Here is a 19,176-nt window from a genome sequence, read left to right as displayed (position 1 = left end):
GTAACTATAATGGAGAACTATTGATTACCTTCATTCCATGGGCTGTGATTTTCAGATGGGAATGCCCAGGGGTAAGTGGGGGAAATTGGTAAAAGCTGGAGCCACAAGCGCTGGAAAGAGAGAGGCTAACAAGCTGCTAGTGGGTACAAGGAAGTCCTCACCCAGAGAAAGGGGTTTGGTGCTTGCGTGTGTGGTGAGGGGATGGGGGTGAGGGTGGAAGACAATGCAAAAGGTAAGGACCTGCATTGGGAAATCTGATGGGAAGGAGACAACCTAAATAAAGAAACTTGCCACCTGCATGTTCTTAAGAACTTACTGAGATCAGAAAGGAGCAAAGGACTTATAATCTCTCCTGGTCATCTCTGGGAATGTATTCTAAGAGATTCTAAAAAGAGATGTGCCTTAAAGGTTTATATGTAACTATGTTCATTACAGAATTATTTATAGTATAGAATAATCTGAACCAACCTCCATATACAACATACATATACATATACAATAGTTGGAGGATGGATAAACAACACATTGTCCAATCATAAAAGGATTTCCATACAGTCATTAGGAGTCGTATTTTTAATAAACAGTCTTATTTATCCTTTAACCAAATTGGATCCAATTTGGATATTTAAATTATATCTACATTTTGCTATTGTAAATTTTACTGTGATGAACAGACTTAAACATACATCTTTGTGTTAACACCTGATTACTTTTCTTTAAGAGTAATTCCTAAAAGTGGAATTTCTGGGTCAAAGGATGAAACATTTCCAAGGCATTTGGTATATATATATATATATATATATATATATATATATATATGGCCAAAATACTTCCAGAAATATTTACATTCCCATGAGGTGAAGTTTACGATTACCATCACAGATTATTTAAATATTATTCTCCTACATATTTCTCCATTTTAAAATTGTCTATAATCAGGAACAAAAAGTAATAAATACCCTAAAAATAAGTGAAAATATATTCCCTACTCTGAGGACTGTAGAGAAGTTGTTACCTATAGTAACAACAATAATACTGTTCTCTCTCTAGCACCATAGAGAACACTTTGAAGAGGAGATCTTCTAAAAGGCAGTATTCTGTCTGAGGGTGTGCCCAGGCTTCAGACATGGGTCTGAAGGAGTGTCAGCTGCACAGACTTCTGCTCCCCTGTCCCCTGGCAGTTCCTGGACTCGCAGGTACTATGACTGGGGCCTCATGCTGGCTTGTTCTGGAGGAGTTGGTATTTTCTGAACAATTAATAAGTTGTAAGCACTATAATTACTTGTAACAGTTATTAATTTCCAAGTATTACATGAAAACATTTCAAATTTAAGACATTCAAATAATTTTCAAAGTATAGGAAGAAAAGGACAAAAGTATCTTTCACTCAATTCCCAGTTCTCAGTGTAGTGTGTGTCCCTTCAGACCTATTTTAAGGCAATGACATAAACATGTATATACAAACTTATATCTTTGTTTTTTTTTTAATAGAACCATTATTATTGTTCTGCAACTTTCATTTTGTTCACTTAATATGTCCTGATTGTCTGGGTTAGTGACTATAAATTAGTCTTAACTGTCACTAACTAACCAGTAATTATGTAACTAACCAGTGTCCTGTGGGTGGCAGGTTAGGTGATCGATCACTTTTTTGCTTTTAAAAATAATGCTGCAGTGTCATCCTTACACATGCTTCTCTCTGGACTCATGCAAGTGCTTTGCTGGACCAGATATCTGGAAGTGGAATTGCTGGGCCAATTATGCACATTCTAAAGTTCATATTTCACATTGATTCATAAGTGACTGGAGTTCAAATAGATTTTGTCACAGAGCGGAGATCACACAGCTTGAGAATCATAGAGCCATTACCTAGTTTCCACTCCCATTTTGCTCCTACACCTAACACATATTGGCCCTGGTACATAGTGTGTGCTCAGTAAATATTTGTTGAATGAATGACTGAAAAGTTGGGTGAGACCTGGTCTTATTCCTAGCTCTCCCATTCACTAGCCTTCTGATTAAAAAGTGGTGGATTCAGCCTCTGACTGACTCCAGGCCAGGGAGTATGCCTGGATCTTAACCAGAGTCTGATGGGGACATGATTTGAACTTGGTGATGGCTGTGGGTTGGGGCTTAGAGGAGTCCGCAGTGTAGCTCCCCAGAGATAGGCACACCCTCAAGTAATTTGTCAGCACCTGATTCCACCTCACATGTTCCTGGAGGGAGCAGATACATGATGGGAGAAGACCAAGGGAGAAGGGAGGGGACTAGGTTCAGAGATCTCAGTCCTGTCTCTGAGTAATCCACCTAGGCCTGCTCTCAGGCTCTCCACTATCTAGGGATGCAGCCACCTCTGGGGTAGTTAGGATGGAAGCCAAGCTAGAACTACAGCTAGAATCAAGCCTTGCCATCTGGGGAGGGCCCTACACCTCCCTTATCACAATGGTTCACACTGATGCCACAGATGATGACAAAAAGATGGTGGAGGTGCATTCTGAGCCAAGGTACAGTTGAGAGCACTGGGCTGGGAGTGGGGAGTTCCAGGGGCCCTGCTTCTGAGCTGGGAGAACCTCAGCACTTCATACAGGTGTGAGCTTTGTTGGGCTGCTGTGTGCTCCTAGCTTGACATATTTTCCCCTTGTTTACGAGTGCCAGCTTTTACATCTCTGCCTCTGAGAGATACTTCTTTAGCAATGGAAAGACTAAGACTAGGACTTATCCATTGCTGGCGAGCCCAGAGGCCGTCTGCCAAGTAGCATTGGTGAACACCCAGGAAATGGGAAGACCGGAAATGAATAGTTTCTTTCCCAGGGATGTTTCTCCCCAAAGAACAGTTGTGAAAAGAGTGCACTGAGGCACACCAAGTAGTAACACTCTTACGTGAATATTCAGGACATGCTTGCTCCTTGAAACCACTTCATTGAAAAATAGGAATAACTATATTAATATAGGCAAGTCCCAGTGGGAGCACAGTAGTCCAGGCTCTGCTCTCTAAGCCAGACCAAAACAGCATGTCATTATGGAGGAAAAGCTCGTCTTCACAACTCTCCACCTCCCTTCCTGTTGGATGGCAACCACTTAATCTGATCACACAAACCGATGTAAAATGCTAGTGAGTATTGATGGATTAATATGTTACCCCTCATCTATTCGCTCATTCAACAAATATTTACTGAGGGTTTCATGTGAATCACAGACTGTTCTACAGGCGCCTTACACATCAGGAAACTAAATAGGCCAATATCCTTGCTTTGTGGAGGTCCATTCCAGCCGGTGGAGACAGACAGTAAACACAGGATACGTTAGACTGTAAAAATTCAAGGGGGAAAAGAGAGCAGGCTTAGGGGGATGAGAGCAGTTTTCTATAACCCTGTGGTCAGAGAAGGTCTCATGGAGGAACTGACTTTAGAGGAAAGACTTGAAGGAGGTGAGGAAGTGAGCCTTGTGGATATCTGGGTGAAGAGCGTACCTGGTAGAGGGAAGAGTCAGTGCCGAGGTCTTCTGAACTGGCCTGTTCAAGGACCAGCAAGAAGGGCAGTGTGGCTAGATCAAATGAGGAGATTAGGGGATCTGAAGTTAGAGGTTCATGTCTTGGAGGGCCGTGTTGACCACTGTGAGGACTTCAGCATCTACTCTTAGTGAAATGGGAGCCGCTGGAAGGTGCTAACCAGAAGAGTGTCATGATGTCACTCTGTCAGAATGTCAAGGAACATTCTGGCTCTTGTGTGGAGCATGGACTATAGAGGACACAGGTAGACTCAGAGGACCCAGAGAGGAGGGTCCTGCATTAATCAGAGTGTGATGGTGGAGGTTTGGATCAAGCTGTAGCAGAGGAAGTGTTGGAAAGCGGAAGGATTCTGAACATATTTGGATAGTAGAGTCAAGGATTTCCTGATAGGTTAGGGTTAATGTATGTACAAATAACACTACATACATACTATTTACATGTTAAATGTACATTTAACATTACTTATCTTTATGAGTGATCTTCCATGTTGAACTCAAAGTTAAAAGACCCCCAAGCAGACATTTTGGCAGAGGAGGATCTTGAGTCACCACACTAGTGACTGTGTCACCCTGAGTCTGCCCTGGGGAGGTGGAGATTTAATGTAGAATTTGCCATCATCTTCCAGGTTCAGGTCATAGCTTCTTCTCAACTCTTTCTGGAGTCTCTCTGCAGCACAGATGAAAATGGCAAGTTCCCTAGACTTCCCTCCACTTGACCTCCTTGTCTGCCTCATCTTGGTGCAGCTGCTTACCCCTTGCTCAAGTAGGAAACATCCTGCTTTTATGTATCTGAAGCAGACAACTACCTATTAGCGCCCAGTCAGAACATATGATAACTTCTCAGGCCTGGAAGTCCCAGCCCAAACTGACTGAAGGTGCACACGTCGTTAAGACAAATTTTACTTCTATTAGGATCATGTTCCTCTCTAGGTTTTTCATACCTCACCCTCCCTGTCTGAGATGCCCCCTTCTGTACCCTCATGATTCCAACTCCCTCTGATGGAGGTTCTCCTTTTACTGACCAGCTCAGTTTGCTGTGGTTGGACCACCTGGTCCCATCCTGGCCCTCGTGGGTGAATATGCTGATCTGCCCTGTCATCTGTCCCCAAAGATGAGTGCTGAGACCATGGACCTGATGTGGGTGAGATCCAGCCTTACGCAGGTGGTATATATGTATGTAAACGGGCAGGAAGTAGAAGAGAATCAGCAGAGTATCGAGGGAGAACTTCGATTTTAAGAGATGACATAATTGAAGGAAATGCTATTCTCCGAATTTATGGTGTCAGAGCCTCTGACAGAGGAAGCTACTTGTGTTATTTCCAAGATGACAACTTCTCAGAAAGAGCCATGGTGGAGCTGAAGGTTGCAGGTGAGCCTCCAGGTTTTGTTCTGAGTCCATTCCTCCTTGGGACCTGGGGGCAGATGCAGAGTTCATGCCCCAAATCTACCTCAGACCACCCTGGCTGGTAGCTAGGAACTGCCTGCACTGCCTTACCTCTTTGTTTCTCTGAGGCCCTTGGGAAAAACACAGATTTTCCTCTAGGAAGAATCTCTCCTGTACCCTATAATGTCAAGTAAAGAACTCCCTCATGCAGGCCACCAGGGTCTAAGCAGGGAAGTGGAAGGTCGTGGATAAGAGTATAAGGAAATATCTCCTCAGTGATGGCATATGTTAGTTTGGGTTCAGCTGTGTTCCTGACCGCTTCTGTCACTCCTCCAGGTACACGCAGCTGTGGCCCTGGGATGCTGACCTGCAGGACAGCATCTGTGCTGCCAATGTTTTCCCACCAAAAGCACCTAGGAACACAGCTATAGTTCACCACATTTTGTTCATTACTTGTTGTAGAGGGGAGGAATGCATGCCATGTGGGAACAGTGGGGTGTCTCAGTAGAGTCTGTTACAGAAGACTTCGTGTAGAATTTGGGCTTGTGTTAGGGAAGTTGGGGGATGGTTTATGGGAGTGGGGCTTTGCTCTGGATTGGATGCTGTCAGGAAGGTTGGGGGTATGATTCTCTGGGTGAGTGTCTTAATAAGTCTTATCCTGGGGGAAGACTACAGTGAGACTAAAGCTGTGATCAGGAAAGGAGCAGCAGTAGCTCATAGCCAGGATAGGGAAATGTTTGGTCATGATTGTGGTTTGAACAGTTTTTGTGTTTTTCTCTACATTCAAACATGATTGTTGAGTGGTCTTATTTTTGTTTTGACCTATCTTAGTGACAAAGTGCTCTTGTCCGATGTTGATGTTCCATGAAATTGCTTGTGTTGAACAGAAGAACATGAGACCAGGCTGATGTCCAGATGTCAAGGGTTGCATTTCTTTTTCTCATGGCACTCCCTTGCCCTGTGGCTTCTGGCTGGGTTTGGTCAAGGGGGAGCCATAGTAGAAGATGGAAGGAGGAAGAGAGAAGAGAGAGGTCTAGGAATTTATCCCCCTGGCTTGCTCCTTGCAGGATCACCTTTAGCTGGCTGCATTTCCTTCAAGAAGCTCACAGCTCCTCTTAAGAAAGCCCTTTCTACAGGACTTTCTTTAGAGGTCTTCAAAATAGCTACCTCCCTTTGCATTTAGTGGTGGATGGTAACAGCTCCACTGTTCATGTCCCTGGGGTGTTGCTCTGTTCCATGTATTTTCCCCTCACCATGACCACAATTTGCAAACAGCTCCTTAATGAAACAGCCTTTGAATTATCTAATGTGAGTGTTTCTGTTGAGATTTCTGTTGATACTCTCATCAGTACAGGAGGCTCCAAAGAATTCAGGCTCATTATTTCCCCTTCCACAGCACTGGGTTCTGATTTTCACATTGAAATGAAGGGTTATGAGGATGGAGGGATCCATCTGGAGTGCATGTCTATGGCTGGTATCCCCAGCCCCAAATACAGTGGAGAGATGCCAAGGGAGATAACATGCCAGCTGTGGCAGCACCTTTGGCTGCAGATGGAGTGGGTCTGTATGCAGTCATAGCATCTGTGATTGTTAAAGGCAGCTCTGGGGAAGGTGTATCCTGTATTATCAGAAATCCCCTCCTCAGGCAGGAAAAGACCACCAGCATTTCCGTTGCAGGTCAGTACCCTGCTTAACCTCAGGTGTACTGTGCTGAGCTGTGGCTATTGAAAGAAGGAGGATGTGTGATTCTCTGCTGCTGACTTGGGTCTCTGCCCTGAATATAAGGCACAGAGCAGGGATCCAGAGCCTTCTTCTTACTCCAGGGATGTTTCTTTTCCTCATCAACTGTTTATGTCACAAATATTCACTGAGCATTTCCTGTCTGCCAGAAACTGTGACAGGCAATGGGAATTGGGGGAAAGTGGTAAATATCAAGCTCTTAAGCAAAGACAAATTACAAAATGGGCAAAAAATACATACAAATCATACTTAAGAGAGAGCTAATCTCCTTAAAATATAAAACAACCCAGTAGAAACGAGCAAAGGGCATGAATTGTTAGTTCACAGAAAAGGAAATAACACATATCCACGATGTCCAATCTCACCCAAGAGAAGAATGTGTATTAAATATTTTTGACTTGTGCGATTGGGAATGAAACAAAACAAAACAAAACTGAGGTGGTAGATCACCCATTCTGATGGCAGGAGTGTAGATAGTCAATCTTAGACATTTGTTGATATGATTTTGTATATTTTTGCTATAAATTAGCACAACCTCTATTTGGGGCCATATGGCAGTATTTCTCCAATACTTATTTATTGATCCAAAATCCCGCTGCTGGGAATTTATCTGACAGATATACTTGTGTATGTATGAAATGACTCACGTAAAAGGTTATTTCTTACAGCATTAATTATAATAGCAAAAAGTTAGAAATTGTGCAAATGTCCGTCAATGGAGAACCGTTATGCAATGGAATATTGCTCAGCTGGGAAAGAAAGCACAGAAATTCTGTCTGTACTAATATGGCAGGATCTCCAAGATGAACAGAAAAAGCCATATGCAGAGCAGTTTGTATAGAATGCTATCTTTGGTGTAAACAAGAAAAAGTAAGAATATATTTATTTATATATATATAAATAAATAAAGTAAAAATACATATATTTTGTTTTAATTTAATACACACTTGCATAACACATATTATGTGTCAGACTCTGTACGAGCATTAATTGAATCCTTTAACCTTATGAATGAAGTACTATTATTACCCCATTTTATAAATTCGGACAAAAGGAACAGAGCAGTTAACCAATTAGTCCAAGATCTCATTGCTAGTGAAGTGGAGGAGCCTGAATTTGAGGGCAAGCCCTCCAGCTCCAAAGTTTATATTCTTAGCGGCCATGTTAAGCTGACTAACGAGAGGCTAAAAAATGGGGGGAGGGAGGTGGGAGTGGATGGGAGACTTGGACCACTTTTTATACTTTTTTGATATTTGAACCACGTAAATGTAACCTTTTTTTGTGTCTTTTTTTTTGCTGAGGAAGATTTGACCTGAGCCGACATCTGTTGCCAATCTTCTTCTTTTGCTCGAGGAACGTTCTCCCTGAGCTAAGAGCCATGCCAATCTTCCTCTATTTTGTATGTGGGTCTCTGCCACAGTGTGGCCACTGACAAGTGGTGTAGGTCTACACCCAGTAAGCAAACCTGGGCTGCCGAAGCAGAGCTTGCTGGACTTAACCACTAGGCCACAGGGCCAGCCCCTAAATGGAAACTTTTAAGTAATTAAATTAGAAAAAACATCTGATTCTGATGCTCAAGTAACCCATATTCAGATGTGAGAAGCAGACATTTCAAGACAAGGAGCAGAATTATGTTATAGTAAGGGTTTACCAAAGTCTTACCAAAAGTTCCCTGAGACTTTAGGAGGAGAATGATCATTTGATGTCATGAGATCAACTCTGTGATCCCTGCCCTGGGGGTGAGAGGCTAAAGCTCCATTCCGTTGCAGACCCCTTCTGGAAGACCTGGCCATGGATCACGGCATTTGCTGGGGCACTGCTCATCTTCCTGCTGATTCTTGCAGTGATGGGTTACTTTCTGCGGCAACAGCAGAAGGAGAAAGAGAGAGAGCAAGCAGAAAAGGATCTGGAAGGAGAGGAAAGAGGTATCAAATCAGGGAAGGAACCTAAGGCACTGGCTCAAGGGAGGGTGCCCCCAAGGACCTCACTGCCTCCCTACAATGTGCACCCACCCCTGCACTGGGTCATTTGTAGGGTTTCTTTTCCAGAGGTTCTCCCTGCTCCATCCCTGTATAAGCAATTTCTTTTCCTCTTCATTTCACAGAGGAGCTCCAGCATGAACTCAGTAAGTTATGACTCCCCCAGGGACCCATATATATCTCCCTATTGCTGATTTAAGCATCTTAAAGTCTCTTCGCCTTCTCTCCAATGCAGAGTGGAGACGGATCCAGTACATGGCTCGTGAGTGGCTCTGACATTTTCGCTGAATTTGCATGCAAGACTTTCTGCTGGGATATTTCCCAGCCTGTTTTCTCACCACTGACTCTTTCCAGGGCTGAGAAATGTCCTGGATCCCTTTACCAAGGGAAAGAAATAAGGGTGGCTGACTGGGGTGAAGCACAGGAAGTCGTGTCTTTTAATGGAGAAAAGGCCCTTCAGTCTCTCTCCAGGAGGGGCCCACAGGCTCTCCAGCCCAGCAAGGCACCAGGAAACATCCAGGGTGCACTTGAAAGGAAAGGAGGAGGAGGGGGATGGAACTCTCTAGATGAAGTGCCTTCCCTATGCTGGGAACCTCACTAGTTGCTTTCCACAATCTGGCTGCTGAGAAGAAAACAGAGAATGTGAGATTTAAAAGAATGAGAAAATCAGAGAGGAAGGAGAGAGAAAACTGTCTCTTAAAACAAGTAGTGGCCACAATGCCTCAGTTGTCATAGATTTATTAGAACTGCTTTTAAGAAAGTATTATCTGAAATTTCCTCATTAAGTTGCCCAATTCTTTTCAGAAGTAGGCAGGACATAATACAGCTTGAGACAGATGGATTCTGGTGCACGCACACATACTCGTGACACCTGCACCCCAGATATGGGAGTGTAGATATATACAGAATAGAGCTGCTGAGTATCAGCTGGGAAAGCACTTACATGGTGCCTGTGGTATCATCAGCATGGAATTGATGTTCTCAGACTTGACATTAAGGAGGAGAGGCGAGGAGAGAATGGAATAGGCAGAGGGAGAAGATAGGAAGGGTGGGGATCGCGGTCAAAAGGAAAGATTAGATGGGTGCAAAAGAAGAGAAATTAATTCACTCAGAAATGACAATTTCAGGTGACATCTGTACTTTTCTTCCACTGTAGGTGGAGAGAAGGCTCAAGACTATGCTGGTGAGTGACCCTGATGTTCTCTGAGTTTTCTGGAAAATGTGTACTAAGCATTTAAACCATTTCTCTGCTGTGTGACACATTGGCATTCCCAGTAGGAATAATCAGATCTAGCCCAGAGGCTCATTTTCTGTTGGGGAGATCATGCCTGCTTTTCTGGCACCTCAGAGAGGACTTTTGAGATACAGGCTCTGGGCATTTTCAGCCACCCCTCACCCTGCTGGCAAACATGACTACACCGTAGCAAAACCTGGCCATGTCACATGCAGCTCCAGCATGATGAAGGGAAGGAACTCCACCATTTTGAGGGGTTGTATGCCTGATCCAGCAGAGCTCTAGATGAAGGAAGCTGGACATTGGAAGAGTCTGAATAAAGGGAGAGAGAAAAGGCTTAGTGAGGAGAATGGGTGGGGGCAAAAACAGAAATAATGCCCTTTTTATTATCTGTGTCTCCTGCCTTTCAGAATGGAAGATGGCCCTCTTCCAATCTGGTGAGTGAATCACTGTATGTTCCCTAGGACAACAACCTGAGGGACTATATTTCCCTTTTCTTCCTCAACTCTTGAGATTCTGGGAGGAAAAGTCCCCATGACTGGGAGAGTTCTGGGTGGGTGACTTGAGGTCCTGGTCTCAAAGTTTTCCCATCTCCAGGGCCTTCCTGTTGAGAGTCCAGAGAAGCAGGGAGAGTTGCTCTCCGGGGCTTCCATAGATCTTCATGGGAAGCAAGAGGCATAAAGGGTAGAGCTGAGGGAAAGGAGAGGCAGAGGGAACTAATACTGCAGGGAGAGTTAGGATGTGGAATGACCAAGGAGGGAAGGCAATGTACAAAGATCTTTGCTGTTCCCAAGCTTCTTATGCCATTTCCTGCTGTTGTGTGTCCTCGAGTTACTTCATGCTTCTGAACTTTAGTTTCCTCATTTTTTTTTTTAATTTTTTATTTTTTCCCCCAAAGCCCCAGTAGATAGTTGTATGTCATAACTGCACATCCTTCCAGTTGCTGTATGTGGGACACGGCCTCAGCATGGCCGGTGAAGCGGTGCGTCGGTGCGCGCCCGGGATCAGAACCCCGGGCCGCCAGCAGCGGAGCGCGCGCACCCAACCGCTAAGCCCGGGGTCGGCCCAAGTTTCCTCATTTTTAAATGATGATAATAATCCCTATTATGTGAGGGTTGAGGGAAAGACTAAATGAGATAATGAATGTGTATTAATTAAAAAAACCAAGAAGAAAAAATTGCCACGTTAAAACTGGGTGGTGGAAGAAGGTTTAGAAAAGGAACTCTTTAGAAAGGTGGGAGTGGGGTTAAGGGAAACCAATAAGGGAATGTGAAGTGCCCCACGGCTCACAATAGTGGGGAGCTGTCATCACCCCTAGGCTTGAAGGAATAGGGAGAGGGAGCATTTACTGGAGCCCAGAGGAAGCTGTAGCTCAAGGACAGGGCTGCCTGAGAGGAGTCATGCCTTTGTTAGAGCATCACCATCTGATGATGACAAGGAGGAGGTTGGGGGGAATAAATGCTGTGCCTGTCTTTACTTTCTCCTTCCAATCTTCAGCTAGTACCTCCCATTGGCCAGACCCAGCAGGTCACCAGAGGCAGGAGAACCCAGTGATGAAGTCCACAGATGATAGATTCCTGGGGCCCAGAAGAGGGTAGTGAAAGGTGAAGGGAAGTTCTGGGAACACAGAAAGCCCCCAACATGGCCTCTAGCACAAAAAATGCATGGAGCTATTATAACATCAGGCACTTCCTCCATGCCCAGCCCTGGGCTACGTATAAAACATGTGTTGTATATTTATACCCCAGAGATTAGTATTTTTATCCCCATTTTTCACATAAGGAAATTGAGGCTCCAAGATATTATATAGCTTGGGTCTATGGAAAAAGAGACTGTGCAGAAAAGGAAGTCATTCAGCTCATGAGTGGTAGAGCCAGGATTAAAATTCGAATCTATGTGACTATAAAGCACAGGTGGGCAGAGTCATTCTGGGGAGGGAAGTAGGAAAAAGATGGAAGGAAGGAGCCAGGTAGAGATGTCAGGTTAGGCAGACCCTGACCCTCAGCACTCTATTCCACTGAACACAAGATGCCTAGGCCTTTCTTTTGGTATTGCTGAGAGAGTCACATTCAGGGCAGCCTGGGGACACCAGGCTCTGGACTTGGACCTCCTCAGCCAGACCCAGGTCTTGAAGGCTGAGGCTCTGAGGTCTAGGAGCATGGCTGACCCCATGGCCTGTCCCCAAACTTTTTGCAGCGGATGTGATTCTGGATCCGGACACAGCAAACCCCTTCCTCCATGTTTCTGAAGACCAGAGGAGCCTGATGCGGACAGAGAGAGAACTGTTGGTGTTATACAATCCTAGGAGATTTTATTGGCATTTCTGTGTGCTTGGCTGTAAGAGCTTCACATCAGGGAGACATTTCTGGGAGGTGGACGTGGGGGACATGAAAGAATGGTATGTCGGTGTGTGTAGGGAGAACGTGGCAAGAGGATTTTGGGTTAATATGGCACCAGAGAATGGATTCTGGACTATTAGCCTGTCTAATGGGAAAGACTATGTGGCTCTCACTCTCCCCGAGACAAATTTGAGAATTGCAAACCCTCCTCAGAGAGTGGGGGTTTTCCTGGACTATCAGACTGGTGAGGTCTCATTCTACAATGCCACGGATGGATCTCATATTTACACGTTCCCACACACCTACTTCTCTGAGCCTCTGTGGCCTATTTTTGGTATTGAGAAATCAGATCCCACTATTTTGACCATTTGCCCAGCGCTGACTTGAGTGCAGAGTTCCCTTGTTACTGTGTATGATCTTTGCCTGGAGACCCCAGTGCCCTGGGGCTCCGCTGATGGGAATGGGGATTCTCAAGCTGAAGTAACATCCTTGCTTCTCCCTGCCCAGCCTGGAGCTGAGGGCCTCCTCCTTCACAGCAACACATCACAACAATAAAATACTTACTAAATGCACACACTGTGTGAAGCACTTCACTAATATTAATTTCATTATTTCATAAGAGACTTGAGTTTGGTACCACTTTATTGTCTCCTTTCTATAGTTAAGGAAACAGGGGTGCAGAAAAGTGAGTTAACTTTCCAAAGTTGAATCAGCAAGTGCTCGACAGCTGGGATTTGAACAACAATAACTAACACTTATAGATAAGTTAAAATGTACTGGTGCTCTTCTAAATGCTTTAAGTAAATTTCACTCATTTAATCCTCACAACTACCCCATGAGGTAGTCTCATTTAGAGAATGTGGAAACTGAAGAAGGGCCAAGTTAAGTAAATTATATAACTCATACAGAAACTTGTGCTGCTGGGAGATGTTGGGCCTCTGTGCCACCCCCACCCCCTAACTTGTTGTTCTTTATAGCCCCATTGCCCCATGTGCTGCCTTGAGATACCTTTCCCAGGACACCCTCATGAAGGGATCCTTGTAGGTGACTATGGAGGCCACATCCCACTTGGTCCCTTCAAGGTCGATTGTCAGAGCCACAGGTCCAGACTTCATTGGATTGAGTCTTCAGGGTGATGTGGTCCAGAGAATGAATTCACAGGGACTGCATCACACAGGATGTGAAGAGACTAGAGGCCAAACCCTTCACTAATAATGGGCACATGTGTACACACTTTGTCAATGTGATGCGTGATCATGGAGCCAGAATCAATCCTCCTACTTGGAAGGTCTTTAGGGATCACAACTTAACACCTAAAGATTGTCTGTGGAATAAGAATTTGGGAGGAAGGAAGCTAGATGATCTTTAGTGGTATTTTTGTCACACTGTAGAATCCATGCCTAGGAAAGTGATATTTCCACCACTGAGCATTCATTATGTTTAAGGATTTTCCTTTCAACTGATGGATACTGGGGAAAGGCTACTCTTCATTATCATCACTGTTCTTGTTCACCACTGTATCCCCTCTACCTGGCATGTGGTTGTCAAGTTACATTTGTTAAGTAAATTTATTAATAATCTTCATTCTTCAACTGAGCTCTTTCTAAATTTTTAAGCCACCACAATTTATTTACCACGGTTTCACAGTTTAGTTCATGGCAACATTTTCACAAAATCCTTATTGTATTACTTTTCTTTTGCTGCCATAATAAATTACCATAAATTTGGGGACATAAAACAACATTAATTACGTCACATTTTTGTAGGTCAGAAGTCCAACATGGGTCTCACCAAGCTAAAATCAAGGTGTCTTCAGGCTGTGTTTCTTTCTGGAGGCCCTAGGGTATAATCTGTTTACTTGCTCCTTCAGATTGTTGGCAGAATTCAGTCTCTTGCAGTTGTAGTACTGAGGTTGCCATTCCTGCTGGCTGTCAGCTGAGGACTAGTCCCAGTTTCTACAGACTGCCACCTTCCTTGTCTATGGCCCCCTTCCTCCATCTTCAATGCAGCAATGGCAGCTTGAGTCCCTTAAATTTGAATCTCTCTTGATTCTTCTTCCTTTGAATCACTTTCACTTGCAGGGGAGGAAGATTATCCTCTACCCACTCTGGGTCCTTTCTGGCTGGGCTACAAATTAAATTGACATGAGACCGAATAGCAGGAGAAAATCAAACAAAGCTTTATAACATGTATACATGGGAGAGACCCAGGAAAAATGGGGTAACTCAACAAAACGGCAGAGGTTCTCATCTTAAATACTATCTCCAGCTAAAGACAAAAGAGGATGTTGGGGGTAGGCAGAGTCAGCTATGAGAAATTACCAGAAAAGTACAGTAAACAAGAATAAGGTTAGTATGCAGATTTAAGTCCTTGCCTTCTGAATTGATAAGAATTTCTAGAGATAAGTTCATCCTGTCTTCTTCCTGGTACAGAGAGGGAGATACCTTTACAAATGGAGATTCTCCTTCAAATGTAAATGTCTCTTACAAAGGGTAAATTCTACTTTTACTTGGTTTTCAGAGCTTTGATAAGAATGGGTTTAGCAAGGACCCTCCCAGTCTATCCATACCCAGAGTTATCTTTGGTGATGGCCTGTCCTGGGGTAAGGCCTTCTATCTTAAATTCTTTTAGGCAATTAGTGGGGTGGGAGGTCAAAGTTTCTTTCAGAGTCTTTTGTTCTTGAAATAATAAAGGTGAAGAGACATATTTTGAGGTGGGAATTCTGATCTCCCACAGACTCTTCTGCCTTTTTCCACTTTTAATACCTCATGTGATTAGATTAAGTCCTCCTAGATAAGGATGGTTATCTTAGAGTCCTTAGTTATGAAGGATACTTTTTGTTAGAATCCAGGAAATCTCTTTCTGCCTCTGAGAACGTAGTGAATGCCTGTGATGACCTGTTTGCCCTCCTTCCAACTGCATCCATTTGGCAATGGTAACATTCTGTCTTCCAACACATGTCCATACAAGTGGCCCTACTGCCCCCTGACATGGATTGGATCTGGGATGGACATCTGACCCACACTAGGCCAGAGGGAACACTTTAAATATTTTGATTGAATGGCTCAGTGATATGTAATCAGTTATACCTGGTTAGTAGCAGGTATGCATGGGAGCTGTGGGAAGGCATTTTCCATCCACAGTGTGGTCTGGAGAAGAAAAAGGAAGGTGACCTACAGGAAATTAGAGTGAAGCAGACATGTAGAGAAAAAGGTTCAAGATGGAGAGTTTAGGAAATTTTCCCATCCTTTGTTCCACTGATTTTGGGGGCCCAGTTTTATTCGTGCTGTGTGTTCTGTGAAATTTGCTCTCTTGTAACAAGGTAAATATACTGTTTACTATTGTTTACTATTGTTGCATCCCTGAAAATTTGCAGCTTAACCATTTTCCTATGCTCATTGATCCCATGAGTCAGTAATTTGAATTTGAACAGGACAGAGTAGGAACGTCTTTTGTGAACCAAGATGTCTTGTCCTCACATGGAGGGAATCCACACATGGAGGTGACTCAAAGGAAGGAAAACTCCCTCTAGGTTTATTCCTTTCATTACAGAGAATGATTGGGTCAGGTTGTCATGATTCAAAGTGGCTCATCCCGGTTGGACCTAGTTTCCTGCTAAGCTACCTCATGGGCAGTGGGTCCTCCTCATGCTCAGAGCATATGAGTTTCCCTCTGGCTCAAGTCAGTTACCACAGGAGTTGAGACCTGGCTTCCCTGGATTCTTCTGGCACAAAATTCCCCAGAACCCCTGAGCCTTACGTTCTTCAGATAGAGGCCAACGGCAGGCCAGGGTCTTAGACCCTCACAGCCCTCTCTTCTGTCCCTTCTCAAGAGGAACCCAGTCTTTTGAGGCTACTGTGGAGCCATAGCTAGTGTGTTAATTGCACAGTTTTGAAATGAACCAGAAAGGAATTGGAGGCATCCAGGGGAAGCTTTAGGCTCTTGAAGGAAATGTGAAGAAATGTGTCTCAGGAAGATTATTCCAGAAGAAATGTATACAATGGCCTGATTAGAGTCTGTGGGGCATGAGAGGGGAGCAATGTGTGGACATAGGGGTGTGTTGGATTCAATCATCCATCTACCAACAGATGATGAAGCCCAACTAGCATGTCTTTGCTGCCATCTTCCTGCCCCCACTAGAATGCCACCTCCCTGAGAGAAAGAGGTTTTGCCTCTCAGGATCCTCAGCATCTCTCCCTCATAGTTTTTGACTGAATGTCGAGTTCTACAGTCTACTACTGCAGCTGCTTCCTGCTTCATTCTCTACCCCTCCAACCCCTGCCTGTGCCTCCCTTTATCTCTCCACTGCCCGCCACAAGTGGAACAACTTGAACAAGATTCCTCTGGCTTTGGAAAGAGGGTTGCTCCTGTTTGCCTCATATCCTCCCCACCCCCAACCCCATCCTCTACTCCATAGACACTTCTACACAGGAGACCTCTCCTTCTGGCTAGCAGAAAAGCCACAATCTGCAGGGAATCTCAAGGTTTTTCAAAAAAAAGTATCTTGCTTCTGAAAACAGAAAAAGGAAATAAAAAGGCCAGATCATCTCAAAAGTCTATTTGCAGCTGTGCAATTGTAAATCTTCAAGATTTTTGTATATTCTACCTAGTCACTGGGAGAAAGTAGGCTCAGGGACACCACTGTCTGGCTGACCCACAGTTGGACAAGCCTGGGCTCTAAACCATTCACTGGAAATCTTGGGACTTTGTGGTCACAGAGTGGACGGGGTCCCGGATCCAGCGGCCCCACACACTGTGACTAATGAGAGACAAAGAAAATGTTTTTCTTTGATTTCCACACAGTTCAGTCTCTGGTTGTGACTGTGCCCATGAGCAGGTTAGAGAGAAGAGGGAGAAAAAGAAAATCACCATTTGAGTATCAGAGGAGAAAAGAAAACACAAAAGTGAATTCTAGAAGGTAGGAAAGGGAGGGGATGTGCTACAGATCTGGGGTGTGGGTGGGTTGGTAAGTGGAGGAAGGGAACCTGATGACAGGAAAGGCAGGGTTCCTGGGAGAAGGGAAGCTTTATGGCTGCCAGGATGGGGACTCATAGGAGGGTAACCCAGAGATTAGCAACAGCAAGAAGCCATTATCACTCCTACAGATGGAAGGACAGTAGGAAGAGGGGGCATGAGAGCCCAGAGCGGGAGCTGGAACGGTGACAGTGGATGCCCCAGGGATGAGCAGCAGGAGCTGGGATGCCAAAGGGAGGATCTCAAGTCAGAGAATGGTTGCAGCTGAGGCAGAAAATGCTACAGGGAGCAGAGAGGGAGGAGAAATATCCCAGCTTCTGCCTTCGTTCTGCATGCCAATCTTTTGTCAGTCTTCCCATTGGCTAAACCAGGAGTCAGAGGGCAAAGGAGCCTGGGAAATGTAGTTCCTTGTGACACAGAGCAGAGCAAAGGATGGGTGGGGAAAGAACCTGACAACAGGCAACTTGATTGATACACACCTCCCAGCTATGATCAAAGTATTACATCACATCTACAAAAAAATTATTTGAATAAATCTATAAATGAAACTTCTCATTAGAGTTTACCCTCTGGACCAATTCCTTCTAGGATTTTCTATGTGAGTTCTTGTCATGGCAGCCAGTTCATTTTGCTCTCTCGGACAGTGTCTTTTAAATTGAGCCCAGACCATCTTCTACTTATAGGCAGGTAAGGCAGTCTCTTGTATGAAATCCTACCTCAGAGGACAGACTCCCTGAGGACTCTTCAGTTTAATCTTTAATTTTCTCTGCTGTAAAGTGAGGCTACTGACACTGTTGAAAACCACTGACCAGAGACCTCTAGAAAAACCCCTGTGGTCAAACAATTAGGTTTACTTAACTTGCTGTGGCAGGGAGAGTGCCCACTAGAGGAACCATGGGGCATCCAGCTAAGAGGGAGCTGGGAGAAGCTTGTTATTCTCAGGAGGGTGTAAGGAAATCAGACATCAGCTCTGGACTGGGTGTTGTCAGGAAGCGGGGTGGTTCAGTGACTGGGTATCTCAGTAATTTTTACCAGGAGGAAGGAGAAGTCAAGTGGGGCTGGAGACGTCATTGGTCAAAAATCACAGTCCCTCTGCTAAGGAGGAAGAGGGGGCTTTTACTTATTTTTGTGACTCAGCGCCCATAAATCAGGTTTTATTGGGACATGGCCATGTTCATTCATCTGTGGCTTTGCTACAAGAGTAGTTATGACAGAGACCACGGGGCCTGAAGAGCCAAAAATATACAAGATCCAGCCCTTTACAGAAAAAAAGTTCTAGATCCCTGGGGTGTTGGAAAGCGTTCTCTCAGAGACAGAGGCAGCTGCTCCTCTCTGGGTGTTGGAACCGTCTCCAGAGTGTCAAGGGGCAGTGCAGTTCTGAGCAGACAGAGGACCTGCTGTCCCATGTGCACTGTTGCCCAAGGCCCAAGCCTGTGCAGCCTGCAGACACTAGCGCCTAGGAGTGACAAGAGTGTCTGGTGATCTCCAGCAACAACTACCAGGCCCACTGGCCTGCCTGCCTCTCTGCCTCTGTGGGGTCCCCAACCCTGGCTGGAGGCCCAGCTGTACTCTGTTCTTGCGTTCCACAAGATACCAGTCTATCCCTATAATAATATAATACATTCTTTTCTTTCTTCTTAACTGAATTTGAGTTGCATTGTTAGAAGCCAAATTATTAGAATATGAAAACTCAACCTGTGCTATGTGTGTGTGTGTTTTACTTTACAAGAAACATTCTTTCCATTTTGAGGTGAGTGTAGGCTATTATATCCTCTTAGTAGAAAAGTAAACAGGCCCTTTTGTGCTTCTAGTGATCCATTCATTCATTCGACAAATATTTATTATTGGCCTGCTATGTGACAGGCACTTTTCTAGACTCAGGGGATGCTTCAGTAAACAAGACATTTAAAACAAAAAAATTCTTTTGTTTGATGTTACTAGGCCTGGATGTGATCGTAGGGGCAACTGCAGCCATTTTGTGACCATGAGAAGAGCTAATCTGACTTGCTAAGCTAGCAA

General features: G+C 44.5%; 1 protein-coding gene across 1 annotated transcript; it reads left to right on the top strand.

The window, feature by feature from the left end:
• The first annotated feature begins 4,185 nt into the window (after window positions 1-4,185).
• Window positions 4,186-12,755, top strand: LOC131414026 (butyrophilin subfamily 3 member A3-like). The gene is given in 11 exon segments (XM_058555068.1): window positions 4,186-4,270; window positions 4,533-4,700; window positions 4,703-4,876; window positions 6,288-6,356; window positions 6,359-6,568; window positions 8,401-8,600; window positions 8,741-8,756; window positions 8,846-8,872; window positions 9,767-9,793; window positions 10,255-10,281; window positions 12,041-12,755. Coding segments are annotated over 11 exon segments (1,701 nt in total). The 3' UTR covers window positions 12,739-12,755.
• Window positions 12,756-19,176: the final 6,421 nt, after the last annotated feature.

The sequence above is a fragment of the Diceros bicornis genome, chromosome 14 (assembly GCF_020826845.1).
Source record: "Diceros bicornis minor isolate mBicDic1 chromosome 14, mDicBic1.mat.cur, whole genome shotgun sequence".
NCBI lineage: Eukaryota > Metazoa > Chordata > Mammalia > Perissodactyla > Rhinocerotidae > Diceros > Diceros bicornis.
The sequence above is the reverse complement of the archived record's forward strand: the minus strand, read 5'-3'. Positions and strand labels throughout refer to the sequence as shown.